This window comes from Chaetodon trifascialis, chromosome 15, assembly GCF_039877785.1.
Source record: "Chaetodon trifascialis isolate fChaTrf1 chromosome 15, fChaTrf1.hap1, whole genome shotgun sequence".
Lineage (NCBI taxonomy): Eukaryota > Metazoa > Chordata > Actinopteri > Chaetodontiformes > Chaetodontidae > Chaetodon > Chaetodon trifascialis.
The window spans coordinates 3,249,725-3,268,586 of record NC_092070.1 but is presented as its reverse complement, the minus strand read 5'-3'; the positions used below and the strand labels follow the sequence as shown (position 1 = coordinate 3,268,586).

The 18,862-nt window shown below is 44.3% G+C and overlaps 2 protein-coding genes across 4 annotated transcripts in view; one reads left to right on the top strand and one right to left on the bottom strand.

Annotated features, from left to right (window-relative positions):
* The window catches only part of LOC139344145 (syntaxin-binding protein 4), a 75,232-nt gene extending 71,232 nt beyond the window's left edge, over nucleotides 1-4,000 (top strand). For all 3 annotated transcript variants that reach the window (XM_070982098.1, XM_070982097.1, XM_070982099.1), the window contains exons 18-21: nucleotides 599-715; nucleotides 1,908-1,957; nucleotides 2,129-2,259; nucleotides 2,879-4,000. In XM_070982098.1, the coding sequence (XP_070838199.1) occupies nucleotides 599-715; nucleotides 1,908-1,957; nucleotides 2,129-2,259; nucleotides 2,879-2,937 (357 nt within the window). In that variant the 3' untranslated portion in view covers nucleotides 2,938-4,000. The remainder of the gene's footprint in view (nucleotides 1-598; nucleotides 716-1,907; nucleotides 1,958-2,128; nucleotides 2,260-2,878) is intronic.
* Nucleotides 3,999-14,229, bottom strand: rrn3 (RRN3 homolog, RNA polymerase I transcription factor). Its single transcript, XM_070982100.1, has 17 exons — nucleotides 13,879-14,229; nucleotides 13,734-13,790; nucleotides 13,566-13,655; nucleotides 12,891-13,020; nucleotides 12,627-12,686; nucleotides 12,313-12,376; nucleotides 10,422-10,491; nucleotides 9,876-9,974; nucleotides 9,686-9,781; nucleotides 8,348-8,471; nucleotides 8,046-8,176; nucleotides 7,791-7,921; nucleotides 7,475-7,662; nucleotides 7,243-7,351; nucleotides 6,477-6,629; nucleotides 6,112-6,196; nucleotides 3,999-5,820 (listed from the first exon to the last, which is right to left on the bottom strand). The coding sequence occupies exons 1-17, from the start codon at nucleotides 13,972-13,974 to the stop codon at nucleotides 5,671-5,673; spliced, it is 1,833 nt and encodes a 610-aa protein (XP_070838201.1). The 5' UTR covers nucleotides 13,975-14,229; the 3' UTR covers nucleotides 3,999-5,670.
* Nucleotides 14,230-18,862: the final 4,633 nt, after the last annotated feature.

The following is an 18,862-nucleotide window of genomic DNA, read 5'->3' as shown; positions in this document are numbered from 1 at the left end:
TGCGACTTAAATATCACTCATCATTTCCAGTGAAGAGCTGAAGACATCAGACTGTGTGGGGTAATGACGAGACTGCGACCTTCCTCACATTAATACATGAAACCAACAGAAATGAGCTCATTGCCATCATGTTTTCCACGTGGCTTTCAGTCGTTTGAGCTCATTGTGTCATCTTCTTGTGCAGTGGTTTAATGGCGCCTGACTGAAGAATTAGCCCCATCAACTGTTTATCTCCATGAGCCTACTATTCACATAACAGAAGTGGACGGATGTGGAGATGGAGATTTCCTTTGGTTAAAGTTTACACTACATTTGGATGGAATCCTGACTATTGTCTCTATAGACACAGCATTTGTAGAGACCTTTGATAAAGAACAGAGTGAAAGTTGCTGTTTGTTATCTGCATTCATGTAGACGACAATACGTGCGTTTTCACCCACCGTTAAAATGCACATTTTCAATTTGGACCTGGCTAAGGATGCCGCTAATGAAAAAAAAATTCAGAAAGTGATGCCTGCATATGGCAAATGTTACAGCGGTTATTGAGCTCTCACTGACACAAATAATTGATTGGATGTGTGTGATGTGCGCTTGTCAGGAGGACGTGCAGGAGCTGAACAGGAGGCTGACAACCATCGACTGCCAGCTGAAGAAGTCAGAGCTGAGCCGGAAACAGCTTGAGATCTCCAACAAGAAACTGCTGGGCTTTGCACAGGTACAACTTTAATACACACTCACACCCCTGTCCATCTCTGACGGTTTTTCTGTTGCATATATGTAGAAACTCAAAGCCATACTTATCACTGTGTTATCAAAGGATAAGGTGATATTCTATATTTTTCTTATTGTCAGCAGACCCCATGCACAGAGACACTGAGCAATGAATTTATCCTATACAGTATTGTGTGTGTGTGTCCAAAGGCTGATATGTTACTGCTACGAGAAATACTCACTAGGGCCCCAAATTAGGATTAATCTGCCACTGCAAATAGTCCTGTTAGTTATGAGAAGGAGCAGCTCAGCAGAGAGAGATCCCCTTCCCAGCTGCAGATCTCTGAAGGCATGTTTCAAATTCAGGATTGACAGGCGTATAGCAACATCTGTGCCAGCAGCTTGTTTGGGAGATTCTATATTTAGAATGATTCCTTATGGTTTCCTGTGGCGTTTGATCAAGTAATTAATTACTTAATCAGCCTGTAATACTGTTAGTAGATGGGAAATGTCTCTTTGACAATCAGCATGTGTTCTGTCACATCTCATAATCCATGTGGACTGGGACTCTCATACACTGGATTCAACAGATAGCCAATGAAAATATGTGCTACCAGTCTGCCCCCCAGTGGCTGAAAGATACACTGCAGCTCTCTGCAACATTTGATGAACTGGCCAGGTGTGTGGACTTCCCTCCCTGACTCCTACAAAGTGGTGGGACTGGTTTATGTGTGCGACTCATACATATGGATTCTATTTTCCTACTCTTGCTTTGTTACCAAACAATACTAGGAAGGCCTGCTGCCATGAACCAGTGGACTACATGGAACAAATTCAGTATTAAATGAGATATTTTTACTACAGCTGCCCACAGCATGTAATTAGAGCAGTGACACACACAGAAATGAAGAGCTAATAGTGTGACATGAAGGTAGCAGCTGAGAAATGTGGTCTGTGATTTGTTGTAAGTGGTAATTAAGAGCAGACAGCATGATGCACATCACACTAAACGTAAGATTAATCTGACATGAAGTCAGGGTTTTGTCCTGTGAAGAAAGGCTGACTGTCTGTACATCACACACCTTGATCTCCAGAATTTCGACGTGTCCATTTTTGCTTTCACATGAAGACCTGACATCTGTATTGGTTCAGTGGTAATATGACAACGGTTTTCTCTTGTTTGTCTCTGTCCTCAGAACGTCCACAAAGTGCTGACAACACCCAGTCTGCTTGGAGGAGAGGGCTGGTACGAGACTCTGATCATCAACTGCTCAACATCACATTATTAGTTACCCACAGCTCTGCAGTAAGAGTCCTGCTGTAACCACTCTTCCTGTGTGTGTGTGTGTGTGTGTGTGTGTGTGTGTGTGTGTGTGTGTGTGTGTGTGTGTGTGTGTGTGTGTGTTATGTATATCAGGAGCAACAGGTCGTCTCCAGCCACTGACAGCCCTGACACCCCGTCACCGCTTCCTGATCCTGCCTTCCAACTGGCTGTGGAGGCCAAAGAGCTGGTGGCAGGAGTCTGCACCCTCACTGCTGATGACAAAGGTACAGATGGCAGACTGAAATACTCTGGAACACACACACACACACACACACACACACACACACACACACACACACACACACACACACCACAATTTCTGTGATAAAATGTGTTTGATATTTTTGGGGGAAAAGGGAAGGATTTGGCCTGATTGGCTGTTAGAGGAGCTGTCAGTACCAAATCTGCAGCTGATTTTCATGGATCAGTGCTGGACTGAGACCGGCTGATTTTACTATCCAGAAAAAGTCAGAATCAGGCACGTAGGTGACCTTGATATTAGAAGCATGGTGTGAAGGACACTCAGTAGCTCAATAGAATAAAATCACTATGATCAGCATACCTGAGGCTCATATCTAAATTAATGGAGCTGGTGGGATGTTGTAGTACATCAGTTTATGTCACATCAGACTGTCTTTATGACACTTCAGCAGGATGAGGATTATGATATTGCCAATATAAAGGTACATTTTTGATTTAAATATGACATTTTTACAGAGATTCTGCCTAAAGAAGCTCCTCTCCTTTTCATATAATGCAAAGTTAAGCGATGATGACAAATGATTGTTACTGTTAGCGTGTGCACTGAAAGCTTTTTTCTGTCCTCCTATAATTGACCTGCAGCATTAGACAGTGCACTGGAGGCAGCATCAGTCCCAGATGACAGCCCTCATGATATGTGAGCGACAAAGAGCCAGACAGGGCCGTGGGAGGACTTGGGAAGGCAGAAGAGGCTGAATGAGCAGCTGAACCCACCGTGGACTACACCCCAGTCAACAGAAAGGGCACCATCCCATACACCCTCTCAAAATAACAACACTTCAATGAATTCAAATCCTTAGTTCACAGCAACAGATTGAACACAACAAAGCCAGTTTTAATGCCAAAGCTTGTTGCACACATCAAAGTAGTGTCTTCCATACTCCCCAATCTTTCTGGAGGGTTCAGAGTGGGATGATGGACTCAGCCGTGACCCGAGGACTGTCATCATTCGACCATAATATATATACAGAAGTCTCTGTGAGAAGTGCTCTGCCAAATAAAACGTTTCAGTCACTCTGACGGCAGGTGGTGTTGAAGGAGCTGCATGACCGAGTCCACAACACACACATGCTGCTGTAAACCATGTTAATACTCCTCCCTGACCTCTTTTCTACCCCCCCACCACACACACACACACACACGATTCACTCCATGGACTGCATGTAAAGGGGGACTTGTTTGCCTATAAAGGACAATCCAGAGCTGGGTGTTCTTCCTGTGTCATAATAACTCACTGCCATCTGCCTCCGTCACACACCATCACTTGTTTGCTCTGTCACAGAAGAACTGTTGAGCAAAAAAGTAGAAAAAAAAGCACCATTGTCCCTTTTTCCATCTTGCTAACTCTCCTTGTGCCACTATTCATGTGTAAAAGGCAAAGAGTGAAGTACTCAGAGATGTTGGACTTGAGCAGTGTTTGTCATCTGTGGCTTTGTATCACTGCATGGTTCATGTTGATGTGGCTCCTGCATCCAGGAGTGGCTTTATTGTTACTGTAGCTCCTGCTGTGTAAACTTGTGTTTGGTAGTCACAGAGTCTAGGCAGACATCAGTCATAGGCCACCAGGAACATTCATTTTATTTCTAGGGACAGCTGCAGATGCTTCCACAAATACTGACGCGCCCTGTACTTCAACCAGATTGCATCTTTGGTGTGGCCTCATATCTTTCTGTTACTGTTTTATATTAAAGGAATAACTGATGACTGGATTCACTGTGGTTTTATTGCAGTTTCCTTACATTTTATTTCCACTGGTAACAGTAGCAAAACGGTGTCTGAAATTAGACATGAGCCGTGTAACAACCTGCACTCTCTTGCAGAATATAAGACTGTCACATCCTCAGGGTCACTGTGCTACATGGCTGATCTCAGACAAGGTGTGCTGATGACAAAATCGCTTCAGTTTGAGAGATCCACAACTGTAGTGATGTCATAGAGGAGCACAGCACACAAACAGAAAAAACAAGTCAACATAAAGTAATTACAATAGGCAGCCTAACTAAAACCAGTTCTTAGAAGGAAGTGGAGAACAGTAAGACTCAATGTTTTAAAGGATAGTCTGTCTTAAAACAATACTCACATGCACACTGAAAGCACTGCTGGTCACTCTACTGTCCATATGTTTTGCAATGTAGCTGTTCTTAAAGAAATTCCAATGAAAGTGAGTGCAAACAAAATTCATGTTTTGTTTGCACAGCCAAGGCCAATAAGAGCAAGACATCCACTGAGTTTCTTCCCAAGGAGGTCTGTTAGGAAGAAACTGTCTCACTTGTGTTCGTGTTCCTCGATCGCAGCACAGCAAAGAAACACAAGACAGAAATTTGGCTTTTCTAACACAAGCTTTAATTATTTTAAGGTATCAATTTCATCCATCTAACTCAGACTGCGGAGGTCTCATGGAGTAAAGTGCTCTTTCAAAGTACATGTGAGCATGTGAGTATTGTTGAAGGACAGACCTAAATCAAATCCATCCGAGCAGCATTCAGCAGCAGGTTGTGCTTTGTGTCGACAAACTTGAATTTGAGCTGGAAAATCACAACAGGCTGCATCTTTTTTGTGACCATCACCAGCCTCCACCCTCTGCGTCCTCCGTGCTGAGCTGCTCGACCTGCTGCTCCCGCTCTCTGCTGGTTGTGGTGGCTTATTTTGCATATTAATGATGCATCTTGGGAAGTCATCTCATCTCTTTTTTGTTTCCCATGAAGCTTGTTTCATGACTCTTACTGCAGTAGTGATATCAGTGCAGTTTCCTGCAGCACTTTCATTGGTTAGTCGTCCTGTCTCACACTCATCTCCAAGGTGCTTCAGCTACAAGCGTATTCTGTGAAAATGAAACATGTCATAGCATCTGAGACGGCCCACTGTGAGATGAAGACATGTCTCAGACCTGCTTGAGCACATCGTGACAGATCAAACGTGCATTCAAAGCATACGTTCATCTCAGATCTCCCAGATGTTTCTTTGAAAGTTTTGTAGTCTACACAGAGTTCAGACTCTCTCGCTCACACTGTTGCTTTCATCTCAGTTGCTCTTCAGCGTTTGTGTGTGTCGACATGGCCCGAACTGTTATTAATGATTTAAACAATTTAAACAAACTTTTGTATTCATGTATTCTTATATGAATAAATGCTGCCACATCAACGCTGCTAACCTGAATCCTGACATGTGACAGGCTGATGTGTTCAGTCTGTGTCTGAGTCCACAGATATGAAAGGAAAGGTGGATTATCAGGACCAGTCTGTCTGCTGAGGGAGGGAGAGGTCCCACCCTGTTTCCAGAGCGACGCCTGCTCCTCACAAGCTTCTTGCATCAGAGCAGAGAGCGTGTGTCAAAACCAGGGTGGGGTCCATGAGAAGAGGACAGACCATGAGGGGCTAGAACGGTCTCTGGAAGGTGATGGGGGGTGAGCCCACACTGTTCGGGCTGCGGAGGTTTGAGTCATAGGAGCTGGGTGTCATTCCCACAATGCACTCTGTCTGGGTCGCCTCCCCACACAGGAAGTCATCTTCGTCCTCCCTCGAGCCCTGACAGAACCACAACAACCACAGTTTAAGTGCAATCAGTCATTCAGTTCTGTGTTTTTTCTGATATGAACACATACGCTAACTGTACAGTATATATATGTATGTTATATACACTGCACAGGACGTGTGTGTGAATGGTTATCGCTCCTGATAAGCAGGTGGCACCTTGCATGGTAGCCTCTGTTACCAGTGTGTGAGTGTGTGTGTGAATGGGTGAGTGCTGACGTGGTGCAAAGCGCTCTGAGTCAGACGAGACAAGCGATGTATAAATACAGTCCATCTACCAGTTACCTGTTGGCCTGCTTTGGTGGGAAGCAGCTCCGCGTCTGCTATTTCCTCCCAGACCTGGTACAGAGGCTCGATCAGTGGACTGGACCTGTACACAACACAAACACACATTCAAACACACACACAATCTTTGAGATCCTGTTGCTTGAATCCCTGCCTTTTCTACACCCCACTGAAACATGTAGCACCTCCTCTACAGAATCCCCTCACAGCGTCTGACTCCTAAAAATATATCCATGTAATTTCAGCAAAAATTTCCACTCGGTCATTGCTGAGGGGAAAATGGAGTCAAAGGACATTAGAGAGTAAAAAGGTCACCGTCTTGCCCAAAGACACTTTTCATTGCATAGCAAAAAGAGCCAGCGTACCTCTTGAGCATGTAGGGATCGAAGGGGAAGAAGCTGTCCAGAGGGTTGGTGTTGGTGGTCACACAGTCTCCCCCTGCAGAGCTGCGAACCACCGGCAGCACATGGCGGTTGTTCCTCTCTATGATGGTGTAGCAGAACACCACCTGATACTTCCTGCAACAAAGAGCCAGCAGGTGATCGGGATGGGAAACGGTCGTAATAAGTGAGTGCGGGGCATGTTGGTGCAGAGCTGCGGTTTCCTTCACACTGGCTTTATTCAATGATTCCATTAACTCTCTCATGCTGTCAAACTGTCCACCACTGAACTGATGTTTCGACAGTGTTCAACATTCCCGCCTGCCTTTGTCTGCGTGACAGCTAATGCAGGACTTCAACACTGGTTCCAGACTGGTCATGAAGTGGATGTGTTAACGTCATCTGGCAATTCCAAAATGACATTTCATCTGGATTCAGGTACTGAGGCGTCTTTGTTAGCTTTTCAAACACTTGTACTATTTAAAATCAAGTTGGCAGTGGTGGAAAGTAACTGAGCACATTTACTCACGTACCATACTTGTTTACAGTTTTGAGGTACCTGTATTTTATTTGTGCACTTCAAGTTAATGTGCGACCTTCTCCGCCATACACACAGACACAGACAACACAGACAACGCAGCAGCTGCTGAGAACGTGGTCAGAAACCAGGAGTCACAACTACAATGACAGCCAATCAGCACAGATCATGCCCAACGCTTGGAGCTGATGACAGAGCAGAGACAGGCCGTACCTGGTGACGGCAGCAAACATGTTGCTGACTGAAGGCAGGCACACTTTGAGGGGGTTCAGCTGACACATGACCACCCTCTCCAGGTTCAGACTCTGCAGGTACTCCAGACCTGACCGACACATAGACACAAGGACAGTGGGACTCAACTGTTCCAAATCTACATTTCATTTGGGATATTGAAAAAAAACACTGATTTGATGATGATCATGGATAATCAATCAGTGATGTGTACCTTTCTTCATGTTGCCCTCCAGCATGCCTTTGTGTCTGAAGATGAGTGTGTAGAAGACGGCCTGGCAGGCGGTGTAGAAGGGCCCGTGCAGGTTGATGTCACAGCAGGCCTGCCTGTCGCTTCTGTCCTGGCTGTCAATGTAGCGATGGATCCAGGAGAGCAGCAGGTCCAGACAGGCCCGCACAGTGCTGGAGGAGGGGGGATGGGGGGGGGCAGTGGATTAGAACAACAACAGGTTAAACATGGTTACTGAGGAATGAACTGCTCACTTCGACTTGCAGCTGCCTTCGTGTCTTCTTCAGCAGAGTGAACTCACAGCACAGGGATGAACTTGGCTCGGGCCAGGAAGCTGCCCAGGTATCCAGCAGCAGCCTGGCGCAGGACAGCAGGCTGAGAGGGGCTCTGCAGGATCTTCCACAGGTGATCCAGGAAGGCCTCAGCCAAGGCCTGGGACAGAAAATACAAGGCAAACAGGACTGTGGAGAGACCTCATCTCAGGAGTGTATGCATTAAAGCAGATGAACAACTTCAAGAAAAAAGAACTTATTTTGTGAGTGAGGGAAATACTGACCAGTCTGAAGCTGCAGAGGTAAAAGAGTGTGTACTGGACATGACAGGAAGCATGCGTTGGCAGAATGAGCTTGTCAAAAACAGTCAACAGATCGCGGTATAGCTCCTTAGTCCTTTCTACATGAAGAGAGCCTGACAGAGAAAAGAGGAGTGTAGAGGGTGACACTGCAAAGCCAAGAGCACTCGCTGCACAAGGCTGCAAGACAACACACTGACATGTTCCTGGATTCAAACACGTGTTGTGTGAAATTCTTTCAAGCATATTTTACTCATTCAAAGCCTCCATAAAGTGTTTTCAGCTACCGTTCACATGGCAGACATCCTTGACATAAGCCATCAGAACAGCCATGAGAGTGTCCAGCCTCTCAGCCACTGGGTGGGCCGTCACAGCCATCCTGGAGGGGTGATCTGCTGACAAGTCCTCATCCTGACACACACACATGCACACGTGCGCGCACACACACACACACACACACACACACACACACACACACACACACACACACACACACACACACACACACACACACACACACACACACACACACACACACACACACACACACACAGTATTTACTTTCTTGCAGACCTTTCATTCTTAACCACAGATGTATATATGTATATGTGTAAAACATAAATAACAACCCTTTTCACCTATATTCACCTCTTACACTGTAGTTTTTCATGCAGTGGTGAACGTCACTGCATCCTTTCCCGTGAACAGCTGAGCATTTTGGAGCATTCCATAACTCTCCCTTTCTTTTGCCTACACAGAATTCATGTAGTTGTACGTTGTAGTTATCTCATGATATGTTCTCTAGTCAATGGACAACTCTCCAAAGGCCCGTTTGTGAAGGACGCAGAAAAGAAGTTTACCGCATCAAAAGCTTCATATAAGTCCAGTGAAACTACGGCTGTCTTTCTTGGGTTACACTGTGGATGTGTTGTCAGCCGAGCTGTTAGTGGACTGCTGTCTCCTGATAAAGCCGGTTTGGTCACTGTGGATTAAATTATTGTTTCAAACCAGGATGCTAATACTTGGAGATGATGTTTACATCAGTGCTGTCAAACGCTATGGGGGAACTAGAGGGTTACCATCTAAAGGAAAAGCAGGTTCAGCGTCTCCAAGAAGGATCCAGCAGAGGAATCCATCTGGTCCACTTTCATACTTCGTATAAGAGAAGAGTGAAGTTCAGAGAGTGATAATGGAGCATTGACCTGTGGATAAACGTGATCTATACACAATTGAATAGTTGTTGGGTGGGGGTTCTTTTGGGGGGAATACACATTAGATACAAGGTGTGGAAAGTCTCATTTATGGCTTGAGCTGATTGTAACTGATGTTATGAGTGGTTTCTCTCTATTGCATTGAAGTTGATTTGCTAAATATGTTCCAAATGTATTATTTTGTTGAAAATTCTTTGAGATTCTTGAGAGTTTGTGCTTCATCCCACAGCTGTTGTTTGGGGCTGGTTGCGTAGTCATCTATGAACTCTCCTGTGGTGTAACGGCTCGATGTATGATGCCTGTCATCTTTTATTCTTTATCTAGAAAGTACTACATCTGTGATAAGCTTTAGTGTCATGTGCTGCAGTTCAAAGCCCATAGTCCTAACCATCAGTAAACCAGCGCTGCTGTTACCATGTCAAAGAGTCCCTCCTCCGTCTGCTCCTCTGCCTTCTGGTTTTGCATTGCATTCTCTTCTGCCTCCTCAATGTCTGACCGGGATGCACTCACCTGAAACATAACACACACACTGTTACCGACAGGAGACACACAAACTGAAAGCACCTCAGCTGTGTTTACAGTTATTTGGAGTTTAACCACTTACATCCAGTTTGAGCATCTTTCCGATGATCAACTCCAGCACGTCTCGTCGAATTGACGGGATGTACGTGGTCACCCTCAGGAGGTTGTGGACATAACACTCCTGTAAACAACAACAAAATATCAATCAACAGAACATTACTGTGCAAACACTGCACCACAGAATTCACTGTTCAGAACAGGAAACGTGTTCAGATAGAAGCTGTGCTGTACGTGACAATGTTCCAATATGTCAGCTGCGTCAAGTCTGAGACGCAAAACCTCGTTTTCAAAATTGAAAGAATGCTCTTGTGGCGAGCGCAGCGACCGAGCTGTCACTTCTCCACACTTCACTGTTTGTCTGACTGCTCTGATCAGCGGAGCACTGATTTCTGGCTGTTTCCTGATGTCGCTGAAGTAACTGTGTTTTCTGGGTCGTCACATTCTTTGACTTGATGCTGTTCGAGGCTCATGTCAGTATAAACCCAGGTCACCTTCAAGTGTGACACAGTTCAATAATCACAGCTGTCCCGTGTCTGTTTGTGAGCTGTGTGTTTCAGTAGCATCTTACCAGCGTTCTGGAGGATTTCTGGACGAAGGGGAAGTTCTCTTGCAGAATGGGCATCAGAAAGTGACTCGTGCTGAAAGAAAAGAGCAAACCTTTACAGCACAACGCAGAAGACTAGGACAGGACGGGACCGTCTGATGAAGACCATACTGCTGATATAAATACAGACCGTTTATTTTACAGGTATGAGTGAAATGGCATATTTGTTTATTTACATGGATTTCTGTTGGCTGTCACAAGCATACAGTCATGGACGAAAGTATTGGCACCCCTCTGGAAGTGTTGGTTTTCTAGCAAAAGTCGCACACTTTGGGGGTTTTTGATAAAATAGCCAAACCAGGATCATTTCAATAACTTCACACAACAATTGATTTCCCCAAATTCAACACAAAATACCTCCAGAATGCTGCGGGAAGTGAAAACTGCATGGTCACAAGTATTGGCACCCCGTCACAACAAGTGTCTTTTGTACTGATAAAAGCACATTTCTCTTTGTTAGAATCTTGTATCTTGCAGCAGGGTGCAGGTGCTGCAGGGCTATTCTGCTTCCTCTGGCATTGTAAATCAGTAAAAGGCGAGGCAGAAGATTGATTTATTGAAATATTTGGAAATTCGAGGAGAAAACATCATGCCTTCCATAGAAATCCATTGAACTGTAATGCTAGTCCTTTAGAAGTGGACTGATATTTGTCAGGAATGCTACCAGAGCTGAAGTCTGACTACCCACAACCTCAACACAAGATTCTAACAAAGAGAAATGTGCTTTTATCAGTACAAAAGACACTTGTTGTGAAGGGGTGCCAATACTTGTGACCATGCAGTTTTCATTTCCCGCAGCATTCTGGAGGTATTTTGTGTTGAATTGGGGAAATCAATTGTTGTGTGAAGTTACTGAAATGATCCTGGTTTGGCTATTTTATCAAAAACCCCCAAAGTGTGCGACTTTTGCTAGAAAACCAACACTTCCAGAGGGGTGCCAATACTTTCGTCCATGACTGTAGCTGCTACTCTCAAATAAATGAACTAAAGCAAATCAGTCTTAACAAAGGGGGAAAATAATAATACATATGTCCATTCATTTGTACATAAGCATACATGTGTATGCATCATCTGAAATGAAGTTTTTCTTCCTCTCCTGCCACTGTGGCAGGTCACTAAACATTTCCACCGACCACTCTGAGTCAGTGGTACCAGATGGAAGAAATATGGAATCTATCATGCAAACTTAATAATATAAGAAAACCTGCTCTGTCATGGCGACAGGTGATCTTTCGCCTGCCACAGTCAACCTTTACTCTGTATTTGGCAGGTGCTAATTTCATTCCCTGCGTAGATAAACTCACATGTATGTATTAACTGGTTTTCTGACAAAGGATGGCATGTTATTCTACCGTACACCTCCTCCTACACAAACGGTGTTAGTTCTAGAGTGTAGAGGAGTTATTGTCTCCCCTGCCTCTTACACATATATTATACTTTGCTAAAGAGCTTTTTCCTAATAAAGATTAACATTGAGAGAAGACAATTTGCTGTTTTAGAACACACAGGGGGATATTTACTAAGCATGTGGCCAATGACCATCGATCTCCACATTTTATTGAATTACCAGTGTATCAGCTAAGACTGCAGATGTAAAGCACAGCTGCAATCCATCTCATTCCCACACAATGTTAGACAGCTCCACACATCATCACACAGGACTGGAGACGAATTTAATCAGAGTTTAAATCTTAACATTAAACGTCAGGAACAATAACACATTCAAAATTCATAGCTGGTTCATTTCAGCTTCTGCACGGAGCAAAGAATGAAACCAAATCTTTACATTTGGTGAGTAAAAACATTAAAACCAAGACAAGAAGACAAAAAACTGCCAGAATAATAAGTGACTTACGATGGGACGTATCTGGTGATGAGCTGCAAGGCCTGGTGACACTGATCAAAGTTTCTGGGAAGGTCTGAACAAATCAAAGGAGCAGTTGAGTCAATTCATGTTTATGAACAAGAAAATTTAAGGACAAAGATGTAAATATTCACTAACACGCCCTTTTTTCTTACTGCCCTTCCCTCCCAACCTCCCCAAACTTTAGCAAGCAGCAAAACACCACTTACACACCATGATCAGATAGAAAACACACCGACAGTCCTGAGCCACAGAGAATATCGAATGTTTGAAGAAATCACTTAAAACATGCCAAGGACACTTACTCTCATCTTCATCATCTGAATCGGAGATATCCACTCCTCCTTCACAGATGATCACTCTCTCTGGAAACAAACACGTCTTTGAGTCACTGATGGCAGCGTAAAGAAATACATTATATAACCAATGGCCAGACTTTGCCTTCAGATGCACAAGACCCAACATATTACTCTCCTACTTTGACATCTGACTTTGGGGGAGTTTGAATTCCTTATCATTTTATTGGACTTTCTAAACTTCAGATTTCACTACATGTCAGGGGAACCTACTGGGAGTGAAGTGGGAGACCACCATCTTGAGGCAGGCACACAGGTAGACAGTCTGTGCTGAGACCAGGTTACTGAGGAAGGCCATGTACTCCTCCACCACAGCCTGGCTTCGGCCGACCCACGGCAGCCTCTGAAAAACACAGAGCCACGGCAGAGCTTCAGCATGCAGGCAGAGTATGAGTTTGTCCAGTGATTTTGACAGAAATAGGATGTCTGATAATGACCAAGATGTGGGCGAGTGCTTCAGAAGATGCAGCCATTGTTGCAGTTTGTCTTGAAATAATGAATCATCCTCTCTCATGGTGAATGTGATTGCACGTTGTGTTATGAATGTTCCTCGTCATATCGATCCAAAACTAATATAAGCATGCATTATTACCATGAGTGAGTCAGTAATTACTCCCCCTGAGCTCAAGGTAACATCTTCAAATGTCTCATTGTCAGCAGCAAATCTCTCATCTTGAGAAGCTGGAATAGGCAAATGTTTGGCTTTTCTATTTGAAATAACTTAATAAATTCATCAATAATAAACTAAGTGATCAATCCACCAAACATTTCAGCTGTGAACATGGTACAGGTGTTGGTTGGTGACAGCTGTTGTCACCCTGCCGGTGTATACGATGAGCTACAATAAGCACTCTTCAAGCTTTGAGTCTCTTGTGCTTCCGTACTCACCAAGACAGTGTAGATGAGCTGCTCGTGGTCCTTGGTCAGCTGGGTCACACAGCTCCGAAATTCTTGCAGCCAGTTGATGATCTGAGCATCCTGTCAGAGGAGAGAGCTCACTGAATAACAAAAACACAGATCTCAGGTCACCACGAGCACACAGACGCTTAACTGTACCTTTATCTCAGGATCAGCGAGCTGATGCTTCAGCAGTTCATAGTCACCGGAGTCTCCCTTCAAACAGGAAGAGCAGCACTTAAATAGGCGCAACTTATTTAAGGGGCAACAGGTAAAATGACTGCGACAGAACGTTCCCACTCACCTGTTTGTGTTTAGCTAACGTTTCCGCAACACTTCCTCCAAACCTGACAGTCTTAACAGGAGGAGTGTTCAAAAAGTCCCGACCGTCTATCTCCATGTTTCACTGGGAAAAGCTTAACGCTTGTTTTTCGAATGCCAGCTGTCCACACGCTAAAAGAGCAAGCTGTGGAGGAGAAGACACGATGTTTGCATTTTTCTTCGGCGGGGACATCAACAGGCGAACGTTGAAGTATAACGTTAATGATTTTTGCAAAGTTATTGCAATGTTTTGAAAATAAATGCCCGACTACGTAATACATCGGCAAGCGCATGTGTGAGTTCCATTTTCACAGAGGAAGAGAACCGCGTGTTTACGGAAGTGAATACAGATAGCCGGTGTCGCATTCAAACTCTTCCCACAAACTCGATCCATACGAGGTTCCGGTTGGCCTTTTGAGCACATTAGTGGTTCAGTCTGTCTCCGCCAGCTTCCTTTCTTTCTTGTCTATATAAGGCAACAGTTAGGCTCTAAGTATGTTCAGGGATTCGGGATATTATTGACAAGATTGAAATTTGTAACATCAAAAATAGTAACATGGAGTACTCATTAGTACCTGTTCTATTACTATTACAGAGTATAGTATGACGATGAAACCGAATGAACACTATGTAGTGAACCTGCAACTGAACAAATATATACATAATATATACACTAATTACAAAAAAAAATAATATTCAGGGGTTTCTCAAGTTGGCTGCACGGTGGCGCAGCAGGTAGTGCGCGTGCCTCACAGCACGAAGGTTGCCGGTTCGATCCCCGGGTCAGGCGGGGCCTTTCTGTGTGAAGTTTGCATGTTCTTCCCGTGCATGCGTGGGTTCTCTCCGGGTACTCCGGCTTCCTCCCACAGACCAAAAACATGCTCATTAGGTTAATTGATGACTCTAAATTGTCCGTAGGTGTGAGTGTGAGTGTGAATGGTTGTTTGTCCTTGAATGTGGCCCTGCAATCGGCTGGCGACCGGTTCAGGGTGTACCCCGCCTCTCGCCCATTGTAGCTGGGATAGGCTCCAGCCCCCCGCAACCCCGAAAGGGATAGGCGGTATAGATAATGGATGGATGGATGGTTTCTCAAGTTAGTTCAGTTCATAATTCATACAATTCCTAAGGCTTTACACATTTGCACCGTTTTGACTGCTTTTTGGTTCTTCAGTCCTGTCAATGTTTCAATATAATGTCCAACTTCCATTAAAAAACAAACAAACTAAAAAAACCCCAAACAAACCTGTAACTGAACAAAGCGCTCAAGTCTCACGCATTTGGCGTGAGACACACGCCACACCTTGTATATCTCATGCAGAGAAATTACCAGGATAACGCCCACCAAGTTGCGCCGCTGTTTTTTTTCTAACAGTGGAACAGGTAGAGGAATTAGTGATGTGTCGGCTCTTTGAAGTGAACGAGTCGGAGCGGGAGCTGCTTGAGAGCACTGGAGTCTGACCAACATACAGAAGGTGGTAGACTGACATGTAATCCATTACAAACCATATTTAGTGTTAGCATTTATATCAGTGAGGGTAAGCTAAATAACACAAACACTTCTCTGTATACTGCAACACAACTGAATCAACAGCTCTATGACTTTGTAACAACTTTACAACTTTATATGTTGCTGAGGAGTTAAATTCAGGTAAAATCCATATCTGCAAAAGTAACTATCTGTCGCATACATGTTTTGAACTAAATGAGTATAAAATACTCTATAATATAGAGCCAGGGAGAGGCGGCAGCTGAAGAAGCAATGGAGGAAGGCCACAGAGGAGGAGAGGGAGGGAATAAACCTGCTTCAGTGCAGGAGGGGAGGACTGGTCTTGGCCTTGGGACCAGTACACCAGCATGGAACAAGGCCACTCCAGCTGAGAGACGCAAGCTGGTGGTCCAAGAGGTACGTCGGAAGGAGGAAGCGAAAGGTGTGCACAAGCTGTGGTGCAGGCAAAGCAAGGGCAGTGGATGGCATGAGAAGGAGTGGAAAAGAGGAAGAGCTCCTGAAAAGAACTGTGGGAGATGGAGGCATTCCAGGCCAGCTTTACCATCAGGGCCGCCTACAAAATCCTGACACCTGGTGGACAGGTGACACCATTGCAGCTTGTCTAATCACCTGCTCTGTGTGTGTTTGTGTCTCCAGATGAACCAGTGCTGAGGCTCCCTGACGGATTCACCCAAAACCTGCGCTGTGTTGGACAGCTGTAAGTAACACACACATCAAAGACACACACAAGTTAACACACAGATACTGAGCTTCAGTTTGCATCATCACACACACTCTTTGAACTGTCTGGCGCGTCTGTCTGTCTCTCTTTATCTGTGTAGGAATGGAGAGCTGCTGTATGAGGTCCCACAGGTTTTCCCTCCACCTGCCTTTGCTGCTGCTCCACCCAACACCTCCAACTCAAAGTAAGTTTGCTATGGACAGTTTGGATCAAAATGGATGTTTCTCTTTTTTCTGACTGGCTGATCTGTGGCTGTGGTCACCATTAATAAGCCAGACTCATCATCAAATCACAGTCACTTATATTTCATTTCTGTCAGCTGTTGTTTGATTTCAGATGTCTGTTCTTTGTCTACCAAACACGTCTGCATGAATATTATTAGAATCAGTGTCTGTTAATGGCTTTAATGCACAGCACAGCACACACAAGTTACATTTACACTCGTCTTGTATCATTGTGCTTCTCTTAACATTTCCACAGCAGTGACAGGAGTTCTCACTCTGTTTTTGTTCTGTAGAAAGAGAAAGCGTGAAAACCAGCAGTAGGACGATCAGCGAAGACGACGTCAGCAGAAGAGGGAGCACAGCTGTGAATGCAGTGCTGGGTCAGAGAGTAAATGTGCTGCTTCTGTATGTTTGACTCACTCACTGTTACAAACATGATCAAAGTTTGTTAAAATAAAATAGTTTGTGTGCATTTTTCTGTGTCTGTGAGTGTTTTTATGTTGGTGTCTGTGTGTGTGTTGACACTGTGCTGTCGTCTGTCCACAGTGTCCATCTGTCAAAGGAGGAGAAGGCCAGATACTACGAGCAGGCCGAGAGAGAAAGACTCCTCCACGCCCAGCAACACCCGGAGTGGACCAAAACTACCTGAGTACACAGGCTCACACATCAGTGCACGAGAGCGAATGAACACTCTCTGCAAAGACTCTTCATCAGCTGACACCAGATGGTCTGTTTGTTTTTGTTTACAGGACAAAAAGAGGAAAAGAGAGAGGAGAAAGGCACCCAGGACACGTGTGACAGAGGCTCCACACACTCAGACAGGTGTGATGGAGCCATGTCACCTGTAGACGGTCCAGGCGCCGCTGCCACACACAGGCTTACCAGGATAACGCCCACCAACACTGGAACAGGTAGAAGAATTAGTCATGTGTCAGTTGCGAACGAACTGGCTATTAAGAGCCGGCTCTCCGCACGTGATTGGTCAACTACATGATGTGTGGTGGCAGCTTCTGTGTGTACGCACAGAGGAGGAGGGGGAGCATGTGGTGGCTCATGACCCCAGTGTTTCATAAATACTGGCAATATGGCCTCTATAGACAACTTTATGTCTGTTGTTTGAAGCAGTGCATCAGGTTTTTGCCTGTGGTGTTCAGTGTGCTTCATCCTGTAAAACTCCCACTCTGTACCAGGAAAACCCATTTCCATTTCCAGCTACCTTATTTTTTCCTTTGCATGACACTGTTGCATGGTGATGTCCCTGACGTGCATTTAATGTCATATTTTCTGGATATGTGAATTTATAGAAGATACTTGTGTACATTCTCCACCTTTGGAACCGATAATGTAAGTTGTTGTAAATGTATTATTCCCCCCTCAAACTTGAATGCGTTGAAAGGACTTTGCTGTACTTGATGTAGATTCGATAATGTGGGCCAAAAGTATTGCAGTAGAGCACGGTCAGATGAAACAGCAGCATAATAAAGCCAACAGGTTCCAAAGGTTAAACACTGACGCTTGTTATCAGCTGAACTGGGGTGGGAACAAGGAAGTCTGCTGCCATCCACACCTCTTTTGCCACAGCAGTATTCTTTTCATCAAAGCCTGTTTAGTCTTCAGCTCACATTCATTTGATGACTTTAGCATTTCTATTTTGTTCTCCCTGCTGTAACATGTTAGCTGCTGCAACAATAAGCACCTAGAAGGATCAGTAAGTCCCAGTTAACCAGTACATACATCATTTCTTATCTTAATCAGTCTTTAGTAAGGTCAGGTTCACAGCATAAACTCAATCCACATGAGCAGCTAGTCTGCTCTCACAGCAGAAGCTGCTCCTGCTACCTGAAGGGTGTGTCTACCTGTGACCTTTGCTTTCTATTTTCATACATTCAAATAAAACTTAAGAATGCTTGAATTGCTGGATTTTCATTTGAGGCCTCAAAACAGGATACTAAATGGTTTATAAAGTGGTGTAGGCTTTTGGTATCCATTGTGTTTCAGATGCACAGACACCAGTGTGGAGCTGTCATTACATGTTATGACTGACACTGAATGGAGAGCTGACACAAATGGTCTCATATAACCAACAGCACATCAATGATATACTTCATTTAATATATTTACAGCAATGATTAGGTTATAGTTATAGTAGTAGTTAAATGAAGATCAGAGTCAGAATCAGGGCCAATGCCAATTCATTAACTGTATTGGCATGGAATGGGTTGCCTTTCAGTAACAATTCTAGAATTCATGTTATAATAAACTAAGCCCTGATCCAGTCCTGGATGGCCACCTTCCACATCCCAGTCATTTCAGTTATCCAGCAGCTGCCAAAGAATGTTGAACATATGAACACAACAGATAATATTCTCAGCAAATTATCTTTGGGAGGGAAAGACAAAAGCACAGGTTTGCCCAGATTTAGAGTAATTTGTGGGGTTCATGAGTTAAGTCACTTACTTGCTTACTGTGACTGAGTCACTTGCTTAAACCAAAAAGTTGTGAACATAGCATTGAC

What these genes read in the sequence shown, in the direction of transcription:
- rrn3 (XM_070982100.1), bottom strand. Translation starts at nt 13,974, where the DNA reads ATGGAGATAGACGGTCGGGACTTTTTGAACACTCCTCCTGTTAAGACT. An exon ending in CGTTAGCTAAACACAAACAG is followed by an intron (nt 13,791 to 13,878) that starts GTGAGTGGGAAC and finishes TCCTGTTTGAAG; the next exon opens with GGAGACTCCGGTGACTATGA. An exon ending in CCACCAAAGCAGGCCAACAG is followed by an intron (nt 5,821 to 6,111) that starts GTAACTGGTAGA and finishes TGGTTCTGTCAG; the next exon opens with GGCTCGAGGGAGGACGAAGA.